The sequence below is a fragment of the Tigriopus californicus genome, chromosome 7 (assembly GCF_007210705.1).
Source record: "Tigriopus californicus strain San Diego chromosome 7, Tcal_SD_v2.1, whole genome shotgun sequence".
NCBI classification, from domain to species: domain Eukaryota; kingdom Metazoa; phylum Arthropoda; class Copepoda; order Harpacticoida; family Harpacticidae; genus Tigriopus; species Tigriopus californicus.
The window spans coordinates 2,076,023-2,102,442 of record NC_081446.1 but is presented as its reverse complement, the minus strand read 5'-3'; the positions used below and the strand labels follow the sequence as shown (position 1 = coordinate 2,102,442).

At 42.5% G+C, this 26,420-nt stretch overlaps 1 protein-coding gene across 2 annotated transcripts in view; it reads left to right on the top strand.

Moving 5' to 3' along the window:
* Positions 1 to 26,420, top strand: part of LOC131883194 (nephrin-like) — a 53,087-nt gene that overhangs the window by 12,416 nt on the left and 14,251 nt on the right. For both annotated transcript variants that reach the window (XM_059230582.1, XM_059230583.1), the window contains 3 exons: positions 2,741 to 2,887; positions 14,000 to 14,135; positions 21,737 to 21,948. In XM_059230582.1, the coding sequence (XP_059086565.1) occupies positions 2,785 to 2,887; positions 14,000 to 14,135; positions 21,737 to 21,948 (451 nt within the window). In that variant the 5' untranslated portion in view covers positions 2,741 to 2,784. The remainder of the gene's footprint in view (positions 1 to 2,740; positions 2,888 to 13,999; positions 14,136 to 21,736; positions 21,949 to 26,420) is intronic.

The window sequence follows — 26,420 nt, the reverse complement described above, 5'->3', positions numbered from 1 at the left end:
AAGACATTCCATAGGACTATTTTCCCTCACACGCTCCCTGGCGATGCATTCATAGATGAAGGACGTTCGTGAACCCCTAGATTTGATCCAATCCTCCCTTGAATGTTGACTTTTTACCCCAACAGGGTTGCCTTTTCAGGAGGTACATACAAAGCCAAATACACAGTGATTTAATGAAAGCCGTCATTGACATCAAATATCGACAATCAATCTGTTTTGAGATCATCTGTCAGAAAGTGCATTTGAATCTTGGCCCAAGGATGACATGTTATTTTATGAAAATGAGATAATGCCAACATATGAACTCCTGAGTCCATTGACACAAATTGATTGTTGTAATGCAGTTTTCTATCATCTTAACCTATATGGATTTACTGATACATTTTGTCTGCCATTTGGTAAGTAGGACAATTGTACCAAAATTCCAACAGCTTTGAATGATCGATCCCATCCTTTAGCTTTAAGCATGGCTGATATATGCAGCATGAACTTTTGTTGAGACCATCTCAAAACATATTAACCAGTCCAACGTCACCAAAAGTTTAATAAGACCACCAAAAAAAAATCATTCCAATTAGCTTAAATGTTGTTTTTTATCTCGCTCATAACTACTTTATGTTGTGACAAAGTAAGTCCATTCAGAGGAATATCAAAATTTGATGATTCTAAAGGAGTACATACATGCTTGATATATTCATGTGCATTTTACTTAAAAAGTTGAACACTTCAATGTTGCATATGTCATCTAATATGATGGACTAGATTTACGGTCACGCTTATTCCTTGATCTATCAGTGCTCAGAATCACTTTCAAGATTCATACTGACATTTCTCAAATGTGACATAAAAGTTAGATTGAACAAGATCCTTCTTTGGTGTCTCTTTTTTCATTCGGTTGATGGCGTTTCTTTCTGAATCAACATAATTAACAATATATGTTTGCTTTTTGTCATCACCTGGATGCATTATTGATCAATAAACTAATCGAAATTAGTACACTTTTTGTTACTCTCGCAACTCGCCTAGTCCAAGATTCATTAGCCCATCTAGGGTGTTCTCACATCTATTACTTTGTCGCACAGACATTTCAGGTTGCTGTGTCATTTCTCTTTCCGTTTCAACTGACCTTCTCGGGCCTTTTGAGGCCTTCAGGCCCGACACATTATCAACTATCATGGTAGCATGACCTTCAAGTCTTGAATCTTCACTTCTTCAAACTCATTGAGTGACCAATTGCAGATCCTGCTTGGTTTAGGCAATTAGCCAGTTATGCTTGTGTAAGCTATTATAAACGGTGAGTGAGTCTCATTTTGCAGCCGATGAAAAGCACCCACCAAATGTCAAAAGCGCTACACAAAGACGCCTAATTAACTTCCTTGGCTCTCCTCGAAATAACAATCATGATGACATTGAAGTATTTCTCCACTTCTTGTTCAATGGATGGAGTATTCGTCACCATCATAAAGACGACTAATTTCACTCTCAACAAAGTACATTAGCCGCCAGACCTACGCACAGACACCAGAAAATATTTTGTGTACTTTGATAAATTTTAGATGGCAACATTCCTGGTTGCCCCATAAAACTAGGAGAAATAATCTTTTAGAGTGCTAATCAGTCAATTACGTCTACATCGGTATTAGGTGTGACAACCTGTAAAATTAGCCAGTTTTACGGTGCGTGCAAAATTACCTTTCAGCTAACTTTTTGCCAGAAATCATGCTTGAAGTGTTGTCATGAGAAGGTTAAAATTAGTGGCTGAAAAAAAAAGGTCCGCCAGATGTTCTACCTCAACAATCTCTAGTGTCACGATCTACATAAAAGCTCACACTATTATAATTCATGTTCAATACTCAAGTGTTTCTCAGACCCTTGACTTGTTCAAAAGAAGAAGGTAGCATTTTGCAAAACCACCACTACATTTAAGCAAGGATGATTTTTGTAGAATTTAAAGTCTAAGGTGGGTATTTCCAAGCGAGATCATCCGATTGGCTAAAATGATTGGGGTAAGACATTCCTGACATTGCGACAATCCGACAACTTGCATGCCATTTGGGTAAAAAACGAACTTGATCTCGGCCTCCAACATGTTCAACGCTCCAAAAGGGCATGGGAATACTTGGCCATGGCAATGTCAAATGGATAGGGGACTGGTTTTTGGGTATGCAGATTTTGAGGATGACTATGTCGGATCTAAAATCATTAGGTCCCATGGTAATATCGGTAAGGGCCATGAGAGGATCTTACTAAGCAAGCAAAGAAGCATTATGTTCAAAACCTTTGCCAATAGCAATTTTGCCGGTTCCATTCATCGAGTATTCCATTGCCAAAGAGGCCGGAATGCCAATTCGACATGGTTAAAGGAGAAAAAATGTGATCTAGCCCTTGATAACCATTTGAGGTAGTAATAATAGAATAGATTTAGTCTGCTCAAATTTCAGCTCCCTGAATGTAGAATGAAGAACTTTCAAAAAATGGCCTTACCTGAGTTAGAATTATGTTTGCCTTCATTTTTCTCCTCGAAGGACTCATAAATCTTGAACTGAAGAATTAGACAGAATCCGGACATTCCGCAAATATTTTCGACCGAGATTTTGTGGGAAAGTTGGGAAAATGACAATTCAAGCTCGTTCTGGATTTTACCTATAGCACGTGTTGTGCTTTAAATGTGCTTCATGAAAAGTCTTTGAATTGACTCTCATGAATGAACATGTGATTCTATTTTTTTTGCTTATTTCAGGTTGATAAGCTAAAGTGAGGACATATGCTTCTACCCACGAGAACATGAAACCACTTCTTGGGTATTTGGTGGGCCTAGTAATAGGTTCCATCATGTACTCCGTCACAATTGAGGCCAGCATTATTGTCCTCTCCACACCACAATCAGGTAAGCCTTGAATGAAACTTTTGTCACAAAAAGGTCATCTTCAATAAACACCTAGAGTAAGAATGCTCAATTTGAGACAAAACACGAGTTAGGTTGCGAGAACATTGAGATGGAATTCCTCTGTGAGAGTGCTCTGTCACGTATGAAGTCCAATCCTTTGGATATTTCAGTGTGCCAATTTTAGACTTATCCCTTTCAAGCGATGAAGTACTCAATCAAGAGTGAATCATTTTCTGGCCAATCATAAGGCTTCTTTTTGAATCTGAAATGAATTGAAGGCTGAATTAGACCAACTAAATTATCTATCTCTTCATGTATGTAATATTCATTGAGGATCACATGTATGACATTTGGAACCAAGAAAGAAATGAAATGAGAGCATTTTTCAAGGACATTGCAGTAAATGTTGCCTAATGAATGCCTACGATGTCAAAAATTCAATAAATTAGATCAGAAAGGAGATATAGTATCCTCGCATGACTGACTCTGAGAAACAGATTGTTTGAGCATTAACCAATAGATATAATGCTGATTATTGGAGCAATCGAAAGAACCATAAATCAATGAGCTAAGTGGGTAGGAGGCCCCCATGAAACTCTCTTACATAGTGACCTTACAAATGGTGTGCCAATGCCATTTGTGACATTGGTGAACTCATAAAACGTGTTTCAAAAGCTTACAGTCACTTACATTACTGAAAAGAGAGATAGTAGAATTTGTCACCAAAACCAAACGTATGGGCAAAACTCTCCAACGAAGTCATATAACGTTCCCCTCTCTGCAGTAGAACCTCTTTGAAGGCTGTTCCTAGAAATTGAGTTAGGCAATAAGTAACAGGGAAGCACGTAGTTGGTGGAACCAATTCCAATTCTGACTTCCACCAAGCAAAGGAGCTACAAGAGAGATTGTTTCTGCAGTGCGTATTTTATCTCAAGATTAATGGTCAAATTGGAAATGGAGTTGTTCTACCTGAATCCAAGTCCGGGAAACTTAGCTCAACTCGCTCCATTTATGTATGAGGTCCTAGAACACATTTTCGTGTTTTCATAAAGGCAAATGAGAGCAAAGTTCAAAACAAACCCGACGGAAAGTTTCACGCAACCACACGTAACCTCAAATGGTTTGGACTAGCAAAACAAAACATTTGAAATATGCAGTTCAATAATATTCTCAATCGCTGTTACAATCGAGCTCATCCAGCTTTTGACTATTGATTGGGACCAAAATAGGCTTGTAAGTTGAGCAACATTCATCGTCCAATGGACACAACGATAAATTTGAGAAGCAAAATCCATCACTTGCAAATTCAAAATGAACATTCAAACCAGTATCAATCAATTTTCATTTTAAAATGTGAATTATAAGAATTGCAAATACATTCAAATCACTATTCCATTACAATTATGTTACCTTTTTACTGTGTGTTTGGTTAATTCTAAAGATCGTTTCCTTCTTTTTACACAGCTTTACCCAAAATTGGCAAAAGATGAAAAAAAGCTTAAAACGAAAAGCAGAGAGTTAGAATAGTTAGTTGAATTGAATAGTTAAATAGTTGAGAGGTGCCCAAAAAATGAATATATGACTTGCCCAATAAAAAAGCATCATAGTAACATTTTCTAGAACTTTAACTATTTGCCATCGCAATTACTCTGCGTTCGATTATAACAACCATGTAATGCTACCTGAATTTTGTACTTTCAATTCTAATTACAATTATATCCAAAGAATGCTTACATTCATGGCACTGTCCCATTTGAGCAAAACAAACCTCTCACATCTTACATCGATCTAAAACATATAATAACTCTGCGCACAATATAAAGAACTCTTGCAATGGGGTGCTTATAGAGCTAATAACAATGTCTGTCACCTTACTATTCTGTATTCTGGTTTCACTAACATACTAATCAAGCCGATCCGGTCGCTAGGTGTGTTGACAGGCATTGGCAAAACTTCTATACCCAACCAATCTTGGAGTAGAAATTGTGCGAATCTCACGTTTGATGAGTGCCATTGCCAAATACAAATCAATTGGTTCCTTTTATGGGGGCTATAATTAAGTATATACCGAGACCAGAACAAGCCTTAGCCGACAATAATGTCGATAAATCATTAAAAGATGATTAACGACACTCAACACTGGCCAAAGGGTAGTCTATTCTTAAGGCAATTGACACTGAAATATGAAGTCTTGTTTGCAGAACACCTGGCTGGCTCGTGGTCCATATTCCACGCACCTTTTGACACAATAACAAGAAGTAGGTGAATATTTCCCCAAATTGCATGGCACACGACCTACAAATGATGGAAGTACAATACGGAGTTAGGTGGAAGCTCTAATTGTCCCATTATCATGAAAGTGGAAATTAGTGACATGTCCTCCCAAGAGCATATCCCTCAGCCCTCTTTGTAAGCTTGGCCTTTCTTCCGCGTTTATACTCGTTATTGTCAATACGTAGCCATATTGGTAGTCACCCTGAAAGGGTTTTGACTCTGAACCGACCCTGATATGCCAAATCTGCCATTAAGAAGTTGTGTCATGGTCATCTTCTCACTTGCTTGCAAGTCTGTCTTAATGGCCGCAAAATCCTACAAGAACTAAGGAAAAAGACTTAACCTTTTGCAAAAATCATACCGACTCTCTGAAGTGCAACGCTTGTACGGGTGTCTAAAAACATACATCGACCAAAGACATTTTCTTACAAGTTCTCTAAGAACACAAAGCGAAAGCAAAAACCCTTTGATTGACTTTGGCTCGAGGCACAATAATTGAAAAAGACACGTTTTTCGGGCAATTAGTTGTCGGTCCGGTTACGTCTTGCTAATAACATCAGCTGGAGAGAAGAGTTGTCAGATTCGTGAAATCTCTTGTCACGAAAACAAAACTGTTAAAGTGGGAAACAATTAGACGAAGCGAATCAATTTTTAATCACTTTTGTGACCAAATGATGAAATGGAATCATCTTTAGAATGACGATTTTTCCTTCATCATCATCATCGATCACAAAACAGCGATCAGGTCTGAATGAAGCACACCAACAACCGTTCAAGGTCCCGCCTCATCCACGATCGCCAAATCAATACATACTTAATTATTGCTAACCACACATACATGATTCTTATTGCAGTCGGATTTTCGATTTCAACTCAGGCAACCTTGTTGGATAGTCAGTCTCAAGTCCTAATTATTGCCTCGAAATATGTCCTGAGCGAAAGACTTGCTTGGCAAGTTGGCAGATTTGACCTCGATACGTACCTGATGAACCGCCTCAATTGTGCGGCACAAAGTCAGCTATTGTGTTTGCTCGTCGTGTCTCTTTGAGTTATCTCTCCATCTATTCATCAGTCCAGATCTGTGGCTCTGGGAGGCCATTTGTCTCGGCTTTCTGTGAAGGGTGACCGATCGATCCTGTTTTCTTCCCTCCAATACGAACTACAAGAAGTACAAAGAGGGTTGAAGATTCATCATCGGATTTTGAATGTGATCGTACCTGGGCGTACATGGGATTGAAAAGTTCGGAATGGTTTAATGTCTAATCAGTGGTTGTCTCTCACACGATTGTGGGAACCCATTCAATAACTACGAATTAATGAAAGAAAACAGGAAGCCAGGTTGAAGGAGAACAGGTGGAATTGGGATTCAGACGCTTTTGTAGAACAACGGAAGGGCTCGTTTAAAAGTGTATTTAGTCCTGGGAAGACCTTTTTGACCGGGGAAATGGTTACATTAGTTGGAACTGGAAATGGATTAGGCCGAATGTATTCAGCGAGCTAGTGGTTGTTCGTTCGTCAGACTCTGGACAAAATATCCAATAATTCTGGGGCATAGAAAGGGAGAAAAACAAAGGAATAAATATACTCGGCACTTTCGGTATCTACATTCAATAAAGGCATTGCTTTGAACAGGGCGTTTCAAAAGATGCCAAAAATGTTGCCAATGTTCTGGAGAACTAGAAATGAAAACCAACACTTCCCCAATTTGGGACCAGCGTTGGAGCCAAAGATACCATAAATATCAATGCTAGTCGAAAAGGGTTAAGTGGCAACTTTGCAAATTATTGATCTCCCTGTAGGCGTAAAGAAATGCCAAGTAGAGCATATGAGAGCACGTGCTTTGAGTGCTTGCAAATCATAAAGACCTAAGGAAATGGCCTTCTTCGGGTTGAGAGATCTTCTCTCCCTGGTCTTAATGCTTATGAGTATGTAGACGAGTATTTGGCTTGATGTTCCATGGTTACACGAGGGTGGTGATTGTTGTTGATATTATTGTTGGGCCCGGTGCTGCTCCCCATCTGTGACCTAGTGGCAATCCAAGATGAGCAGAAATCATCGATCAAGATCTCTGGATCCAAGTGAGCGATTAAGGAACAGGAACGAGGATGCTACAGAGGGAACAAGGAAGAAGGGAGGGAATGGGGGAGGGAGGAAGATAAAAGTGGCACATCTCGCACTTCCAGTAATGACTTATTGTTCTTTGGAACATGCCAAACCAGGCGTCTCTTCTCTGAAGGTCAAGTGAGCCGTAGACCCACTGAATAGGTCCATTCTAACTCGTCCAGGTATGAAAGGAATGAGGAAGTGTAGTCAAATGTGCATTACTCGCTTCGCTGAATGGTCGGTGGAACAACAGGGGAAATCTGTTGCCATTGTGAGAAGAAAAATGAGGCTGCTTTGGTATTCAAGGTTTCCCGACCGCCGCTCTTCCTTCGGGGTTCCTTTCTGTCTTTTCTTGTTCAAGCTTAGCGGCCTCATTTTGAATAGAATAGGAGGATGAAGCGGCTTTTTCCAGCTCTCCTCTATGACCGCCAAATTATTATGAATATGCTGCTCGTGAACACGAGAGGTTTCATCCCAAAAGAAAGTGCTGGATAAATGTACGGAGATGGGAAGGGAACAATCTGCAATATGCTTCGTGCATAACTGCTGCTACTACTGCTGCTTCTTCTACTGTATGAATTGTGCGTTCATTGCCAGGCTTGCTTGGAATGTGATGCCCATCGCCTATTCATTCATTCTGGTTGTTAAACTTTCCCATGTCATATTGACCAAGACAGCTTGTCACTTTTTTTGGCAGAAATTGGTCAAACTTGGCGGCTTGATTGGATCCGCGTAGCTTGTTGGTTCCAATTGTTCCCAATTGGGCGAGTAACAAGTCCGGGAGCCAGACGAACTAGAACAGTTCATTCACTTTTCCACGGCACTCGGATCAGGATAATTGTTCCGGGAGCAAAGCGGGATGGATTTCTTCTCAGACTGTTCCAAATTGATGTTCCAGAAGGTCCTGATAGATGAATCCTTCTTGTAGGATTGACTTTTATTCCAAACAGATCTTATTTTCCCTCAGTCTGATTTCCTTCTATCGTGTTAGTGCTGGTCTGTACGTACACCATGTATGTTCATACTACGTGCACACACGAGATGGTAAGTATGTAGAGAGTGGGTAAAGGTAACAGATGCGAATGCTGAAGGTCGTGATCCTTGGGAAATGAAGGTGGAACACGACAAAGCGGGAAAACGAAAGAAGGCTGTCTTCGTTGCTGTTCCAACGCACAAATGGGAGGGATTGACCATGAATATTTCAGAGTCCCCAATTGGGCCATGCCTGCCTGGTTCTTGAAGAAAACAAACAATTTGTGATAAAACCCTCTTCGTCTCTGGTGAGTCCCCAATTTTCAGTTGGGGCCTTCCCTCTCTTCTCCAAGTCACCGGATCCAAAAGTTGCACAGATGCGTTTTACGCCCTCGTATCCCCCCAAACATTTCTGGCTCTTCAAAAGGATTCTTTTCCTTTGGTGTGGCTTGGAAAGCAGGGACAAGCTCCAGGGAGAGGGTCTAAAAGAGGTCTGGTGAAGCACATTGCAGATGTACTTTTCATGTCCGAGTGTTCGCCAAGATGTGTTTAAGAGCGGTGATGATGAGGCCCATTACCGATACTTCAACCCAAGCTTACACAAGCCAAATCAAACCCAGACTAGATCCAACATTGCTACACCTATCGAATTAGTTGGCCATGGTTGAGAGGAAGGCTGAGGTCGTCAAATATTGGTAATTTTCTTGGGGGGTCTTAGCAGCAGAGTCTAACCTTCGTTCTAACTACATTTTCTTAGAATGTACTTCTTCGTGGAATCGAAAGAGTTGCTTCGCGTGACTAAAAAGGGGATATTAGTGCCATGTACCTTCTGTACTGTCGAGTCGTTTATCGATGTGACGGATTTTCACTACATTTCAGCACCTTCTTGAGTTAAGATTTTGGCTATTGGAAGGTGATTTTTCCAACTCGTTGCACTTGTCAAAAAATGATATTTGAAAGTTCAAGCAAGGACTTCGGATCCAATATCGAATTGCTTTGAGAATATCAAATATAAAAATAAGCGCATTGGATTACATCATTGAGCTAATTTTGTTTGCTCTTACAAGATTTAAAGTCCAAGCTCTGATTATACCAGTTCTATTCTCTTGATTTATCGCACACCGTCATATCGATTGTCAATTACAGCCTTAAATCTCCTCTTGACTGATCCGGATGTTAAAGCAAGACATGACCTTTCCATCCAATTTCAAGCTCCCATGTTCCTTGTGGTTTTCGAAACCTCTTCGAGCACTCTGAAACCGAAAGCAAAGCCGAACAAAAAACCAACAACAACAAGCGCCTGACGGTGTCTACTCGGTGGTAGAAGGAGGCGGGTTTCCTGAAATTTGGTGTTCCAAATCACATACCTTGAGTGGAACATAAAAAGTGGTGTTTAAGGACCAACATCCCTGCCGCCACTACCACTGGCACCACCACCGACACTACCTCCTCGGTCGGTTTCATCGTGGTTTCCTGGGCTCAGTATGTCAGGTCGGTCTCCACCTGTCAAAATGGGCGGTCTTGCGGTCGTCCAGGGCTGCACTAAACGAAAACATTGCCGACTGCGAGACAATCATTCGTTCAGTTGCCTCTTGGATTGAACGTGAACCACTGGAATATGAACAGGGATGCTAGGGTCGGAAATTGACGTTTCGAATTCAAGTCGGGAAATTCTGCTCTTTTTCTATCGAAATTGCGTTTGGGTCATTGTGACATTGAATTTTAATTTTTAACTTAATCGAAGTACATGGTAACTCTACAAAAAGGAATGAGACAGCCCTCTTAGGGCAATTGATTGTAGGGCGATGATTGGCTCATTCATTATGGGCCTGGTTATTTATGCATTGCATTTGGAGAGGGTCTAACTTTTGACACAGTTGTTCAATCAAAAAGAAAATTGAATCAAATAATTGCAAGGGCTTTTGGTCTGTCTCCTTTGAAGGAAAACGCAATGTTGTGACTCCCTTGAAATGTCTATTTGAGACTCAAGCATCCCCGTTCATATTCCAGGAATTCATGGATTGAGCCATAGAAATCTGGTTTCCAATCGCCTCAACGATCAAGGCTACATTTTGGAGAGTTTGAAAACCCGTGTGTTGCCGGACATTTAGGAAAACTGATCCAGAAATATGAAACATGCCAACAGTTCAGACTGACAAGAGGGTTGGGTCACTTCCTTCGTGATATTACCTCTGTGATATGAAATAAAAAATCAAAGACTTCCTACTATCCAACCAACCTCCACGAGTAGTTTTGTTAAAACATAATCTGATATCGTGACTTTTGCAGTGGACAAAACGAAACGAGCTATTACTCTCAAACCAAGTATCCTTTTAGGCTAGGCCTAATCACGTCACCCTGAAAAGTTAATAATATAGATTTAAGCGGGATATTTGAATGAGTCTCCTTTTGAAACCTCTTCTTCTCGTTTGAATTGAAGAGTGCTCTTGGCATAATGTTCTAAGATAGACAAAAAGAGAGCGACAATCCTCAAAAACGACAGAACCTCTCGTTCTTCTACGTAGATAAGCTTGAATCTCAAGAGTTTACAACTTGTTAATCCCTAGTTATGTCGTCCATTACAAGAATGACAGAGTCTTTTCCTCACCAACTTCTCATCGGACATTTTATCATACTGACAGTCTAGCACAGTCATGAATATTCATGAGACAAATTCAGATATGTCAATCTGAAGATCCCCACCAAACTGGCGAGAAATGCTCACTCATCGTGGGCACCATTTAGTCCTGATTGTTTGACAGATCTCCAAGATGTTTTCCTTCATTATTATGCAAAAAAGAGAAAATATTCCTTTGTATTTTAATTGTTGGAAAATCAGCCGACTTCATCTTGAACGACGTTTGGTCCAAGCTAGAAAAAAAAGAATTAAACGCTCCACCCTTACAAGTTATGGTGGGGGTGTTTCGAATCGATTGCCGCTTACGTTTTGACTGGCTTAGAAACGCTCTCACTTCGAACCTAAATCGAGAGATTCTCCCGTCTTGTTGCCCCCATAGACCAAGGACTAATTTGGAGGCCTCACAAATCATGGGTCATTAAAAGTACCTCTCATGAACGGGACCTTTCGGTCTCTGAGCATTAAACGCGAAGAAGCCTCTTTCAGGTCTGAGAGAAGCCATACAAACAATGGTTGATTGGATTTATTAGTGACTATTTGTGCAATTAGAACCATCGCCTGTTAATTATGGATCATGCTTGACCGTAAATTGAAATCGTCCTTGTCATATTTTGTGTATAAAAGAACCCTTTGACCACACAATTACGCGGATCGTACTCGGAGGGAGAAGTTAAAATTAGAAAAAGGAACCGAGTTTACAGGCTTAGTCACAGAATTGTATTTTGATACCCTCTGAACGTCCATGTAGCGAGGACTTTGGTCTCATTTCGAGTGGATGTCATGCAACGAGCCCCTCCAGTTAATCAGAACCAACAGTGAATTAGCATAATTGCCCGTATTGAGCGTAGATTTGTGGCTTACCCTAGTTTTATCCTTACCTTTCAGCCGAGGCAAAGTACTATATGTACTCTACAGAGTAGTGGGAACGTAAACGGAGTAATAATCAAAGATTGCTTAGCAATTTCATGCAAATTACGTCTCTCTGCATTGTGTTAGAATTTCCAGCAGGGTTACAAGGAAACTGTGAAACATCTAAGCCCTTAAAAGCAGGCGTCCAAGTTATGGGATTCCAACTCATTTTTGAAAAACATCCTCATCATGATCACGCACATTTGCCATTGTAGAAATGCAAATTTCTAAGCGTTTGGGGAAGGTCCGGCTCGTTTCCTTCACTCATGAAAGATTCCCTAATCATTGGCATGGATGGCTCTAGATCTGGACTTGGCATGCCTCAAGTTGGCGAGTACATTTTACGAGACGTTTATCGGATCCGTCCAGGACTACAGTCGTCGTCTCGGCCTATAAATAAGCACTTGTGTAAAGTGTCTGTCAGAATAAACAGACAAGTTAATTTGGTCGTCAAAATTCACGACTCAATTTGAACCAGACTTCAAACAATGGGATATCACGATACTTACTTACATAGTTATCGTGGTGTGGTGTTCGATCCTCTTTCCCCTCCTATTTTGGTTCCAATTTTAGATTTTGGTTAACATAAGCCTGAATTTTCAACAAGAGAATAGTTCGAGCATTCGTTGATCTAAAACTGATCGGAATCCGGTTCCACAATTAGCAATGAAACAAAGTGAGTAATAATCAAGCCCCGTTGAAATTGACACAGAATGAGCAACCCAGGGCCGCTAAAGGAGCCAAACGGTTTAGGTCAGATTTCTCAATTCCTCTAGACGCTTTATAGGAGTTCTCGGAGTGAGGGGATTGATTGAACATTGTTGAACATGAGATTCATGACAAGGGCACAAATGGGATCCAGTGCAAAACAACACGAAATGTCGGGCTCATTGAACATGAATGCCTTCTGATTTGTTTTGCGAATGTTTTGAATGAGGGCGTTGTCGCTTTGTCCAGCGAAATTGTGTGTCAGTACATTGTGAGTGATGAGTAGGGTTGAGCTGACTCTGCACCACCCCCAGCCACAAAAGCGAGGGTTTTGGGGGGCAAATCGAGGGCGGACCATTACTTTTGAATAATCCGAAAATTGTGAGTTTCTTTTCCAATGATCCCCGAGATTCGATATTCCCTTTATCTGGTTGGCAACCCTATTTCCGTCAAGACGGTGGTAAAAATTTGATAGCTTAGCTGACGGTATTGAATCCTCCCGAGTTATTGGCCCGTTTTCAAGACGAAACTGGGTTTTTGTTCAAATTGATTCCTCGAGCCAACCTGAGGATACGTGAAGATTGATCCTTGGAGAGAATGACATTTCAATTTGGGCGAGGAAAACACGGAAAGCCACTATTTCCAGTCACAACGCCCACCACAGGGGGCTGATGTGAGTTGGCTGCAACCCAGAGGCAGAGTTATAGGTTCTGATACAAATTGGCAAACAAAGATCAAAATCATAACCACTTCACGCTGAAGCAAGATCGGTATCTTCCATTCTCTCCATGCTCCATCATGCCACTTGTCATGGTCAGCTTCATTTTTACTTGCACACAAAGTGGAGAGCCTGAACTTGTCAAATCGTAACGCAACTGGTAAATGCAGGGGTCTGGGGTTTTACTTCAATTTTGCCAACTAAATCTATTGTTGTGTAATCAGGTGGCTCAAATGAGTTTAAAAATTGCACATTGTAAAGTTGGGGTGCTTCAATGCAAGACAAATATGTCACTTCACACTGGTGATTACGTGGGCCATAGAGCTACATTTTTCATGACTCCGCCTTTGTTCGGAGACAATTCAGAGGGTTTAGAAAGAAGGGATATAGATTATTTGAACGCGTTGCATACACCGTGAGTGCACCTTTCGATCGGATCGTACTCAGAGGCTTGCTTCACCTTTCTTAAACGTTCAAACGAAATTCTCAAGAAAGCCGATATCTGTCATACGGTTTTATTCCTTTTCTCAGAGGGACCTTTACCATGACCGTTTTTATAGCAAACGAATTATGTGGGCCAACAAACGTTGTCTTTTGTTGGATTTGGTCAGACAGACAATTCATGTCATTGAAAATGAGAGTTGTCTTCGAAAATGGTGCGCTCAACCAAATCATCGTACCCTTCCATTTGGTAGGCTTGTTTAACAAATACATGTGGCCCTTTACTCATGCTCGATTGACAGATGTAATTTACTGATTCTCCCGTTTCTTTCTACATCTCTCGTTTCAGTGCCGGAAATCCAAGAGGTCCTGGCTGTCGAAGGCCATTCCACCCAATTGCCTTGTGATATCTCGCCACCAAATCCTTTGGAACAAGTCTATCTGGTACTTTGGTACAGACAAGATGAAGGAGAACCAATCTATAGGTAAGAGAGCGAACACGCATACACTCTTTCCCATTTTCACTGCCAAACCATCCAAGAGATCCAAGAGCAGAGAAGAGCAGAGCAGAGACAGAAAAAAAGTAGGCCATCCGTACCCAATAGAGATTGACAGGGCCTGATGAGAAAAAGCGACGACTGTTCATAATTTGACCTTCAACGATTGTACCGTGCTTAGGTAAACATAGATCAGTTTCCCACGTTTGGACCATTTCCAAGTTGTTCCAACCCCATCAGATGCGAAAATATCTCGCTCATTGGAGCTGCCAAGCCCGAATCCTCCACCATTGGTCTCTAAGATTTTTGGTTCAGTTTCGTCGCCTTTAACAAACCTTGCAATATCGCAGTCAAGTCACGGACGATGCATGATTTAGGATTCCAAATCCATTTGTTCAGTAGATCAACCAGATTGCCACGGACAGGTTGAATGAAAACAGTCACAAAAACAACTGATTCAAACTGAAGCAATCCTCTCCTTTTCTATTGAAAGACACTCGGGATCCTGTCCGTAACGAGATATCAAAAGCTAAACAGAGACAAAAAGGCATCGCAGGCAGATGGAATGCCGATTCCGAGTATTTGTTCGTCTATCACGTCTTCAAAGCTCTATTTCGTCTTGTCCTTCTTCATTCGGTGGTCAGGCCACCTTGTCTGACCACTCGGGAGGGAATCTCGATCGACTATCATATGTGGGTGAGTGTGTCAAGGAGGGGGAAGAGTCTGTCAGTTTTTCAGCTTCGGATATCAAGATCATTTATAACAAGACCTCTCCTCGTTCTCCGGCTGCTCCTTGGAGTTCAGACGACCGACACACTGCTTGTATACAGTATACTTGGTGTACTGTATATTGAGTCTCCCTGCTGGTCAATCTCGCTCGGCTAGGGGCTTTCGGGGGTGAAATTGAGGATCTTCATCTCTGGCGATAAAGCCAGTGGTATGTCTTGAGCCACGGATGATGGCCATGTTGATCATATCTTTGGTTGGAATGGTGGGTTCATGACTATTTTATCGTCATGGGGGAGCCCCATCTCTGAATCAACTGTTTCGTCTATCGCTTGGGAGGGTGTTGTATTTCACACGTGGGCATCATCTTGGGGTGCCCACCAAATTCCCGAGGAATTCTCCGGGGAAACACGTCGTAAATCATCCATGCTTTATTTCACTGGTGATGCCTCCATCCACATCAAGTTTTGCTTATGTTCTGCTGTGAGGAATATCTTTTTGCGTTTGTGAGTGGGGAAAGTTTGTTAGAAATGGCCACTTCTGGGTCACCATGGGACTTAGGGCCTTCATCAAAGGCCACGCACACCCAAAAGAGGAGCGATAAAAGGCAGAACATTGCCCGGAATCGCTTTGCGACTACGCGGCTTGTTTATTTGGTGCCTTGGATTTGTTGGTCCTATTTCGGAAACCAAGAGGGAAATGAAAACCAGCCAATGAATCTGGGCCAAAGCTTGGACGAAATGCAAGCCTTGACCCGCCATCTACTTTCATCGACATCGAGAAAAGGTTATTTAAAATATGGCAGTTCAGGCACCATATTTCCTCATCATGAAAATCCGCGCTGAAGGCATATTTGGAGCTTTCGAAAATTGAATAACCTTTTTACTTTATTAGATGACCATTTGGTAAAAAAACCATCACTAAATAAATCAGCGACAAAAAATGGTATAACTTGTGACTACTGATGGAGTTCTTCGCGCACATTTGACAATAAAAAGTGTCTAAATGGATTCCCGTCGCCAAACACCTCGATCTCAATTTGGCGGTAGCTATGAGGGTAAGATACGATTTATATACTTTTCGAACAACATAGGAAGTGTCGCAAAGCGACAAGTTTAGAAGACATATCTGCGTTGCTCTGATATTTATGATCAGCAAAAAGGTGCGCTGGTTCCCCCTTTTCGGGATGAAATATGTGTCATTCCGGCCTTCTTTCTATCGAGTTAGGAAGAGGGTTCGAAAGCCGGAAAGTTAATTTCTTTACAGGGAAGGAGGGCGACCTTCAGTCCATCTCCCTGGTTGGATTGTGAAATGGAAGCCAAACAAGAGATGTGATCCATCAACGGTTTGTCAGGTGTGTGGGCCTGCTATCATACTGATAAGTGTTCAGGCCGCACTGATCGAGCAAGGATGAAGGCCATGGAGACCATTTTTTGGCTCGTTGGTAGCCCTTATTCAGTCAAAGAATTCACCGGAACGTTCAGATCCCTTTTATCGTGAATACTTGGATCGATAAACTCTGGGGGTAGAAGAGGAGATCTCTCACATCAAAAGTCCTGAATTAAATCTAAAAATACCCTGCAAAATTTCCTGATGTGTTTACCAAAGCATTTGCAAAGGCTCTTTTGTTCTCAACCCGTCAGATCTCTTGGCATTTTGAATTCGGTTTGCTTTGCGTGGATTTCATTTCCATGGGATGGAAGCAACAAGATGGCAAGTAATGATCGAAAAATGAAAAATTCAGCCTTTGTTTTCAAACGCTTTTGAATTTTTGCTATGACTAGCAAGAGTCGTTTTGATCTTACACCTTAGCTAGCAAGGGCACATTTCAACGTTAGAAACTTGGCTAAAGCGGAAAGGTCAGGAGGCTGTAATCAACGAAAAAGGCCAACTAAATCCCTGAGGCCTTACCAATTGAATTGATTGCCTCCTAATTTTGTTGGCCAATCAAAAGGGAAACTCATTTCAAGCGCGGTTTATTCAATTACAGACCGATAGTTTCAAAGGTGGCCTTCTCTAATAAATCCTCATCATCCGACAGTTCGTTAGGGAATGCATCTCCGAAGGCTGTCTCTTGAAAAGTAATGGGATGAATATAAAAGACTCTAACTTGTGCCTTAGACGTTTTAAGCCAGTCCAGAGATAATGATGTCAAACATTCCGGGTCATTTTTCAGCATTATTTGCATATGAACCCATAACAAATAGCAACTAGGGTGGAGAGGACCACCATTTTCTGACCTCATTCCAATAATGATGATGATGATGAGAGTAGAGCCAGGAGAGAAGGGAACAAGATCGGACCAAAAAAAAGATGTCGAGGATAAAAAGGGAGCCTGGTTCTCTCGAAAAGTCTCCGAAAATCAAGCGGTTTCTTGTGGGCCAAGTGGAACAAATCGATGATAAAATCTTTAGTGGGTGGAACACGAACCCATGGTGATCGGAAGAGGCATTGCCTCAATTTAACCCATCCATACCATTTCCGGTGTACTTTGATGTATTTTCAAGAAATATGTCTCTTCAAAGAAGATTGGAAGTTGTACCAAGGCCACACGAATGCCCCATCAGAGACATTGCGAATGTGATCATGGTAGCCGTCTTTGGCTGGTCGAACTCACTTGGAACGAACGAGTGAATAAATAATGCCATTTTAGGCCAACTTCAAACTGATGAGAAATTCCAAATTCCATTTTATGGGTGGGGCTGTGAGAGGGCTGGGACCATTTTCCTCGTAGTTCGGCTCACTTCTTTTATGTCTGTGTGTTAATCTTTGGAACAGGTTCCAAAACGCTGACATGTTCAACCACAAGATCCCATTGTTATTTCAAGAGGGAGGCGAGAAAGTGTGAGCATTATACCCACATTGCCACCAAAGAGAAGATCTTCAAATGGGCTACTCGTGCCAACGAACATTTTGAAAATTAAAGGACCCATCGCCCTTTCCTGGCAGGTTGGAAAGGCCGTCGTAACGCTTGGATGAACCTTCCAAACCACGAAAATGCTCAATGAGTCCTGAGTAAAGTCTGAGTTATTTTTTCTTTCAAATCTTTTCCCACTCAATAAACGCCACACTTTATATTATTATTTGTTCTGGACTAAATATTGGCGATAGCGTCGTACGTGGTGGACCTTGGACTTTCGAAGGCAGGCAAGATTAGAGTGGCTTAGGGGCTTTTCTGTGATTGATTGCAACTGGCGCATTTCATGATCAGTGTTTGTTCCACAAAAACAAGACGTCTCAGTGTTTCAACCTTGTACAGCAAGAACAATTGTGGCTTGTGGAACCGAAACGGAACATTATCTTGACATTGTCGAAGAAGCTGTTTTTGGCAAAATGGAACAGGACTTTTTACTCATTTGTTGTGCCACCATACCGACCGATTTGCCGATGATTCGTTTTTGTTCCTTGTCACTTGACAACAAAATATGGGAGAAATCATCAGATCCCTGAAGTGGTCTTTATCTTGCAAGTCTAATCATCATCCACGTTTGTTCTTGTTCCATCTTTCTCTCTCTGATGAACGCAAAATTCGCAATTCACCCGCGAACTTGATGAAACTCGGGAGTTCCCCTCAAGTTTGTAGGGACAGTGGATCCGAGCAGATTTCAAGATTTGAGCTTTTGTGAATGCAAATGACTGACTGCCAACTGATCCATCCATCCTCTATTCATTCCTCTATTCGTGGGCTGTTGTCGTGCCTGGAACCAAGGCTTGTTCCCTTCCTGGTGTGCGACAGTCTAGCTCAAGATAAGCAAAGGAAGTCCTGTGTTCAATGTCAGCATTAGACCATGTTGTCACTCACTGGTATGGGACCAGTTTGAGGGCCTTTCTTTTTCCATTAATGAATATTCTGTCCTGGGTACGTCAAGTTGTGAAGGGGAACTTTGGCCTTTGGCGGACTTGTCTGTTAATATTTGATATGGGATCTCATAACGGTGGGATGGTGGGAAAACCAACTTGTATAAATGGGACAGGATTCAAATTCTAAAAGGAGCTATCAGCCTGGAAGATAAGGTCAAAAAATTGATCTTGGAAGGTCTTGACATTGCGTTTACGTTTGCACAAGTCTGAAATGTGGGCTCCCGTGTCGGTAATTGACTTTTCCTTTCGGTTTGGAACACGAACCTCGGTCTCTTCAGGGAAATAACGTACTCATTGAGGTCATAACAATCCACTTCATCAGGGTGTGTAAAACCGAGAGCTGAAAAGGCTTCAAGGGAATTTCGCCACGAAGAAGAGTGCCGAGGAGCTTGTTTTCCTCCCCCTCGTGTTTCTTCCTCCTCCAGGAACAGCCAAGATGGAAAATCTGTCTGCTCCCTACCCTCAATTTCTTTTCAAAATCCAGGGATTTCTGCATTTTATGGTTTTGAATTCTCCTCTCAAAAGCCTCATGAAAAAGAGAAAAGATCTAGCCTGTTCCACTTACAGGGTGGGCTGAGATATATTGTGTTTCTACTTTTGGCGAGGTGGGTCATCGATCAACGAAGTTGGCTTTTGGCGGTGGAACGGTAAATCAGGAATGTTGTGGTATCGAAGAGGGTTTCGGTAACAGTAGATGACCAGGCTAGAACACCCTGTGAATTGAGAATTTTTCCAATGCGTTCCCAACCAACTTGGTATCTAGACCACCAACGATGTAAAGGCTTGGAGCCCAAGAGCCATAATGCACAGACCTGATACTTCGCGAAGATGGAACTGCTTGGAACATAGCTCCGGTCTTCTTGAGCGCCATAGAATCACCAGATTGTGGTCCACTTGTCATCTGTTCCACCCTTTTACGCCCCGATGCCTTCTGGCGAAAGAAAAAGGGACAAACGCATACAAAAGTGGCTCAATTATGCACCCTCCTCCTTAACTACTCCCTGCACGCTCCATTATATTTGGAACACAAGGCTGGTTCGCACAAATCTGTGTATCGGAATACTGCTTCTCCCCATGCACATTTGCTTAGGGATTAATAATTGGGACTCTTCTTTCCTTTTACGTTCGTGGCCCAATCCCTCCAAAATACTGTTTCTGGGTCAAAGTTCCACAACTGGTTCCAAAAATGCCAATTTCCATCCTCATTCATGTCTATTGCGGGCAGTGCAAATGGTGAATCTAAATGTTTTCATACGAGCCGATACAGAGTGCCAGCCAGTGTGTTCCCTGGCCCTCGTTCCACGTTCCACGGTCCACACACCACTCCAGCCGCTACTTTGTGTCGTAATGGTTTATTGAGAGGTTTGTGCAATGAACGGAAATCGGTCCAAATAGAAGACTTCATTGTTATGATTGTTGCCTTCCATTACGGAGAAGAATAAGAAACACCACCAGCCACTGACTCCTTGGAGGGGAACCGAGGTGAAATACGAGGCTCAGGAGGGAACACTCAAAGGAAGTAGTACATTACGTAGACCCAAGGAGGGAGAGTAAGGGAGGAGTGGGGACGAAACAATTCCACTTTATCGAGTCTAAATTGATTTCTCTTAACAATGAAAGACTCTTCGCAGGCCGGCTTTGGATCCATCACGGCAGGAGGGGGGCTCAAACTCATGAGTAAAGACGCTAGTGTGCTTGCATTTTAAATTATAACCGCCATATGTCACCAGGATGAAGAGATTTCGAATGAAGGGCCGCTCTCCTCCCAAATGTGAATGTCATTCTTGCTCGAGTAATATGTTGTTGATGGTGACTGATGTGTTGCAAAAGGCATTTTGATCTTTCCAATGCCGAAAATGGAGAGGCCTCTCTCACTCTCTCATTTTCTCTTGCGGTGTTCCATGCATATTTTAACATTCGCAAGAGAAGGTCCCAAGGTTGCAAAAGCAAATGTTGACAATGCAAACCTGGTTGTTTTTTTCTCCACCCCTCCTCGGCCCTTGTGGCGGTTCGAATGCAGTTTTGACGGTCCGTGTACGTATTTGCATTTCGCATTTCGCTCATGAGCCACTTGAAACCCTGTCTGTTCGCCATGAATTCTACGGAGCTCATCTCGCACGAACCGCAACTTCGCTATAATTTGCCACCGCACGTACCAGTCTTACTTTATTAGTCATTAAGCCCCACCTGAATGCCTACATCAAAATGGTTATTCAGACCAGTCATTCAGCCTGGCCATGACGTATTGGGGGCTGTCTTTCTTCTTGAGTTGAGGCTGCTTTGTTGTGTGAGGAGCTTTGAGAGGCGTGGAACATTTTTGTTGGCGAAAGTGCTGAAAAAATGCTAAGCTAAGTTTATCTCTGGGAAAAAACAATTTATCAGACTTACCCCTGCATAAAAGGAATACTTTGAGAGACAGACAGACCAGACGAGCCAAAAGGCTACCTGACAACCCGGATGAATTCAAAAGCATGGATTTTCTCAAGACCCATAGATGCTTTATCAGTCTTAAAGCACAAATAGAAGGGAAGAAAGCTAATTCATAGCAATCTTTCAAGGCGGTTCCTCACTAAAAGAACTGAATCTCTTGAGTGAGCTGCATATCTAGGTTAGTTGATTCTTGGTAGGAGGAGGAAAAAGAGCCTTTTTCAGAGGGATAAAAGGGCGAGGGGGGTTGTTTTTGATGCACTCTCCCCGGTTAGAGATTGTTAGAGATTGATGCCCCAAGTGGAGATGAGAGATGATACAGCACCACTCAAGCACACCCCTTTCATTCTTCCCTGCCTTTTTTTATGAGAATCTCTTCAACAACTATACCTCTTTGATGAGGAAGTCAAGTAATCCCAACCTCTGATTAATAGGGCACTTGAAAGAACGGGTAGATTATGAGGTATTCTCTCTTTTTCTTTCCCTCTCCTCTTCTCTTCTCTCACTTCAATTGAAGAGCATTTTTGCGAAGAGCTCTTTAACACAACCATCTATCTATACCTCGTTTGTTCCAGCTACGATGCCCGAAGTGGAGGTGGTGAGATTGGACGTCGATGGAGCGATGACCACGGAGGCTTTGGACCTCGGGCCTATTTCCAGGTCCAGACTTTGCCAGCGGTCCTCAACATTAAGGACATCCTTCAGCATGAGGCCGGAATCTACCGCTGCAGGGTGGATTTTAAGACCGCTCCCACGAGGAATTCCCTCATAAATGTCACCGTTGTGGGTAAGGCCACCCTCGTTCCCAGGGAAATGGGAGCCCAATTTATTTTAGACTTTCGCGATTTTAAATTGGTTCAGGCCAATAAGAGCTGATGCATGGATACACTTTGCGTTCCTGGAACATTGAAGGCAGGGAGAAGTTTCAACCGAGGCTAGAAAGGGGGCAATAGGAATGAGGTGGTCACAGTACTTTGAGTCCACAAATTTTGTTGCCTGTATTCTTAGTCTCGTGGGAGGCCCTCATATTGACCGTGGATCAACTTGGAACCGTTTGCAAAGGCTAGGGTTGAAGCATGTACATATACTTGGGAGAAATGCAATTCCACGATTATTACAAACACCCTCTGACCACTTCTTGAATGGTCCAAAACTCAAACATGAATAGCTCGGTCAAGTTGAAATACGATCAATGCCTCTATGGGATCAATTTAATTTGACGCAAGGATATGGGTTCCAATTGGAACAAGAAGAAGCGAGTCTGCCTGTGGGGAAGAGAGCGATGAAAGATTTGGCCTGTGAAAGAAAATTGGACCAGATGGAGGCTCTCAATTCCCGCTCATTGAGATTGTAACTTCTTACGCCACGAACCGGAAGCTTCGACCTCCTTTATCGTGGGCGTAACTTTTCATATCGTACTAAAACATACGAGAATTTCCCTCTTCGCCTACGGCGTTGCAATTGGAATGTCACTATGACCGCAATGTCCTTCACAAATTGTCCATGCATTTACAGCCTTCTATTGCTACATTCTGTCTCAATTTCAAGAGCTCACGAGCGAAGCAGTTCGCTCTTGTGTTTTATGGGCCTCGAGGAATCTCAAAGTGTCAAATTTGTTCCGAGTAGGCATTTATGTTGCACAAGTAGATGTAGCCCAAGGGTTCCTCGGTCACCTTCAGGGTCTTATGTTCAGTCCAAGATTCAGGAGTTCCTTCATTTGATTCCTCCAAGCACGTGAAGAAGTGTAAAGAAAGGGAGGTTCAATTTTCCTTAATTTGGAACTCTCTCGGGATCCTCGAACTTCAATTGATAGTACAAATGAGTCACATACACGAGCATAGTCTAGATCTTCCGCCGGGCTTGAGGTTCCTCTGGTTACCCAGTTTTTTTTTTCTATCATCATAAACGGGCCTGGTTATGAAAAAAACGAAGAAGCGAAATGGCGCCCTTCAGCGTGCTTCAGTGGTCCACTCGATTGAAACATGAACCTTGAAGGCCTTAAATTGTGAGCATGGACCGAGAGCGTGATAAAATATGGCTGAATGGATGTGGTCCAGTTTTGAAGCGAGGAGAGCAGAGCAGAGAAGAAGGAAGAGACCCTTTTGGTTCCTCTGAAACGAGTTTTCAGTTGCAGATGGCAAATAGGAAAACTTTCCACTTGGAACCGTGTCCGAGTAGTAAACAAAATGGGGACGTAAACCTGCCTCTAATTCCACCAAAATTTGAGCCACATCGGAACTTTGGGCATACGTTTGGAAATGATGGAAATGAGAAAGTTTGGCTTCCAATCAAAATTCAATTTCAACCTATTTTTCACCTTGCAATGTTAATTCCTCTACCAAACTTGATTATGCCGACCTGCCCCTGGTTTCTCAAGTTCCTCGTCGAAAAATACTCTTCCATAACTTGGAGCCATTATAAATCCTTCTTGAACTGGGTTCTTCCTCAGATGACAGATTTCCGGTGTCCTTGCCAGTTGGCCACGGGCAGTAAGAAGTCTTCAGCGGACTAAAGCGTAGAAATCTGAGGCTCTCCCCGCGAAGCATTCAATTTAAATTCTTGGCATTCCTTTCGAGTTGCCTCTACAGATTCGCCCAGAGATCCTTACTTCAGTCGGCCTTTGAGACAGAACGATGGAACGTGAATCGAGGTCCCTGACCATGCCTCATCGTAATGGATCCCACTTCACGTGTTCCTGGTGGATGGAGCTACAAGTGCAGTGGAGAATCGGATCCTCTGAGGGCCCAGAATGAATTAAAATTGCCCTGCTCGTTGAATGGAGAACCAAAATTAAGCCCGCTTCACATCGGCAATACCCACAGTTCTGCTCGTGTAGTAATGCCCAAATAAACCGGCTTGAAAAAGGTACAACAAGGGAGAACGATATTTGAAAAGACATTACTGACGGGCGACACGATTTTCGGCTGGTCGAAGAAAAAACGGATGGATTTTTTACTATATCTTGAAGGTACGAAGGTGACAGCCAGAGTTCAGGTGCTCACTCATACGAGGCTTAAAATACTTTACACATCTTGTTTTGCTCGTGGGATCGCAAAGTTTTCTCATTTAAAACGCTTCCCAAGTTAAGGACCTCCTCTAAAAGGGTCCCCATTGTTGGGAAGTGTTTGGGCGAGAAAGGATGTGCGCTACTTGAACAGCCTAGTTTTCACTACAACAGCTTGGCTTTCCATGGTCCCAATCAGTGCCGGTTTGATCATTTCAATTCTTTCTTTTTTCTCAATGGGATTTTTCTCCCACCTTCTACCTTCAATGGACATTGGTCGGACTAAGGCAGCTGGACTGATAACAAGGGTGCGTCAATTTCAATTGCTCACTTGGCTTGATTTATAAATGAATAAGAGACTGAGGGCCGAGTATGATTGTTCATATATTACAACTTTGAAGGTCACCTGGTGTTGACGTGAAATAGGATCTTATTCCCGGCTTGGTGGTGTCCTCGTTCATTGCCCTCTTAAAAGCTCGTGAACATTTGAGTCTAGTTGGCCTTGCTCCACCGAGACTTTGATGTTTTGTCGAGAGTATTTTGAATCTCCGGATGAAAAGGCCCTCTCCTGAGGATTAGGACTGAAATCTGATTTGAAGAAGAACCCAAGCGAACTTGGACTTGGACTCTAAAAGCAGCTTGAAGGTTTATTTTTCATAGTTGTAAGCCGGGTGGAAAAGTACGTACGTATGTTGTTTAAAGTGTAAACCTGCATGTAAGCTCGCCACGTAAAACCCACGGAACTCACGTGACGAGGGATAAAAATTCCAACGAGTTCCCCAAACTTTGAAGGCGCATTCCCTCTCCGTGTGCTTCTTTCTCAGTTTCAAGTGCTGCTTAGGACAGGCGGGTGAGCTATGCACAAATGGCAACGCAATTCACAATTGTAAAAGTTTTCATCCTACCCCTGAAGCAATGCCTCCCTTCGTGTCCGTATCAAGTTCGTCGGAAACCACTAATTGCACTCTCCCGCAAGTTTCGGATAGCCTCGGATAGCCTCGGATAGCCTCGGACCCATCTGATCCTTCATTTCACACAGTACACACATTTACACATATATACAAAACACGTGCACCAAGCAAGGCTAAAAGAAAGCCTCATGTTGAAGTTGCATCTTTCTCGTCAAAACTTTGGCACGATTTGGCATTTCATCACATATTTTGAGGCCCAGGATCCTTCCGCAAAAACCCGACTTTGGGGTGCTGCATTGTTATTGTTTCTGCCAAAGGTCAAAAATATGCCTCAGTTGTCCTTCGTTCGATTCAGTCCCAAGGGGCCATGGCCATGAACTTGACGCACTTGTTGAAACTTGAGTCTAATATGGACAATTCTGCCAGGTATGAATCTTATTGGACCCAAAACAAAATACTTTTCAAGCACTGATGTTTTTTTCCACATTGATTTGAGCCAATATTTGACCCCCAGAATCAAATAATATAAATGTACCAGTGCTCTTTTTGCTGGCCGGTCACAGAAGTTCTCCTCGCATGGTGAACACATTTTGTCGCCATTGAGATTCGGGTCCAAGTTAAGGCCCATTCTCAAATGGGTGTTCCTTTCAGAATCCTCAATCAGGAGTTTTGCGCTATAATAAGATCCCATTTTCTGATGGGTGGAACGACTTTTTGACGTCAGTGATGCTTAATCGTATTGTTGTTGAAGCGGAGGATCCTGACAAAGGCGGATTAGACTCGAGTGAAAACATCCACCCATGGAACACTTTTCCAACCTTGGCTAAGCAAAGTAAGGTCTACTCGTTTCTTTCTCTGTCTCTGTCTCTCTATCTCTCTCTCCCTCTTATGTCTGGGTGGGCTGGAAAAGTACACACGGGCACAATTCAGTCTTAAGCCAAATTTGAAGCCGTTTTTTCCTCCTCAAGGTTCCACCCAACTGCCTAGAAAATGATCCATTCTCCTTTGTGCAGAAATTCAGAGAGTCGTTCTGGTTTCCTTTACTCTTCTCTCCGCTCGCTTTGGATGATCCAAAGCACGTCTTGAGTTCCCTGGGATCCTTGGGATCCTTCGTCTGACTTTGGAATCATGTTGAGAGCTGATGAACAATGCCTCGGGCACAAATGTCATTTCAAATTTCACCATTTCTCATAACAAAGGGGTTTCAAGGGAAAAACCAACCGAGGATGGAATAAAGGGGAGTGAACAGGGGGGTTCTTGGCTCCAAGAACCTGTCCTTTTTTCCATAGCTGCTCACAAAGGAGTTGCATATCAAATGACTCAGCTCTATGAATGTGTTTGAGA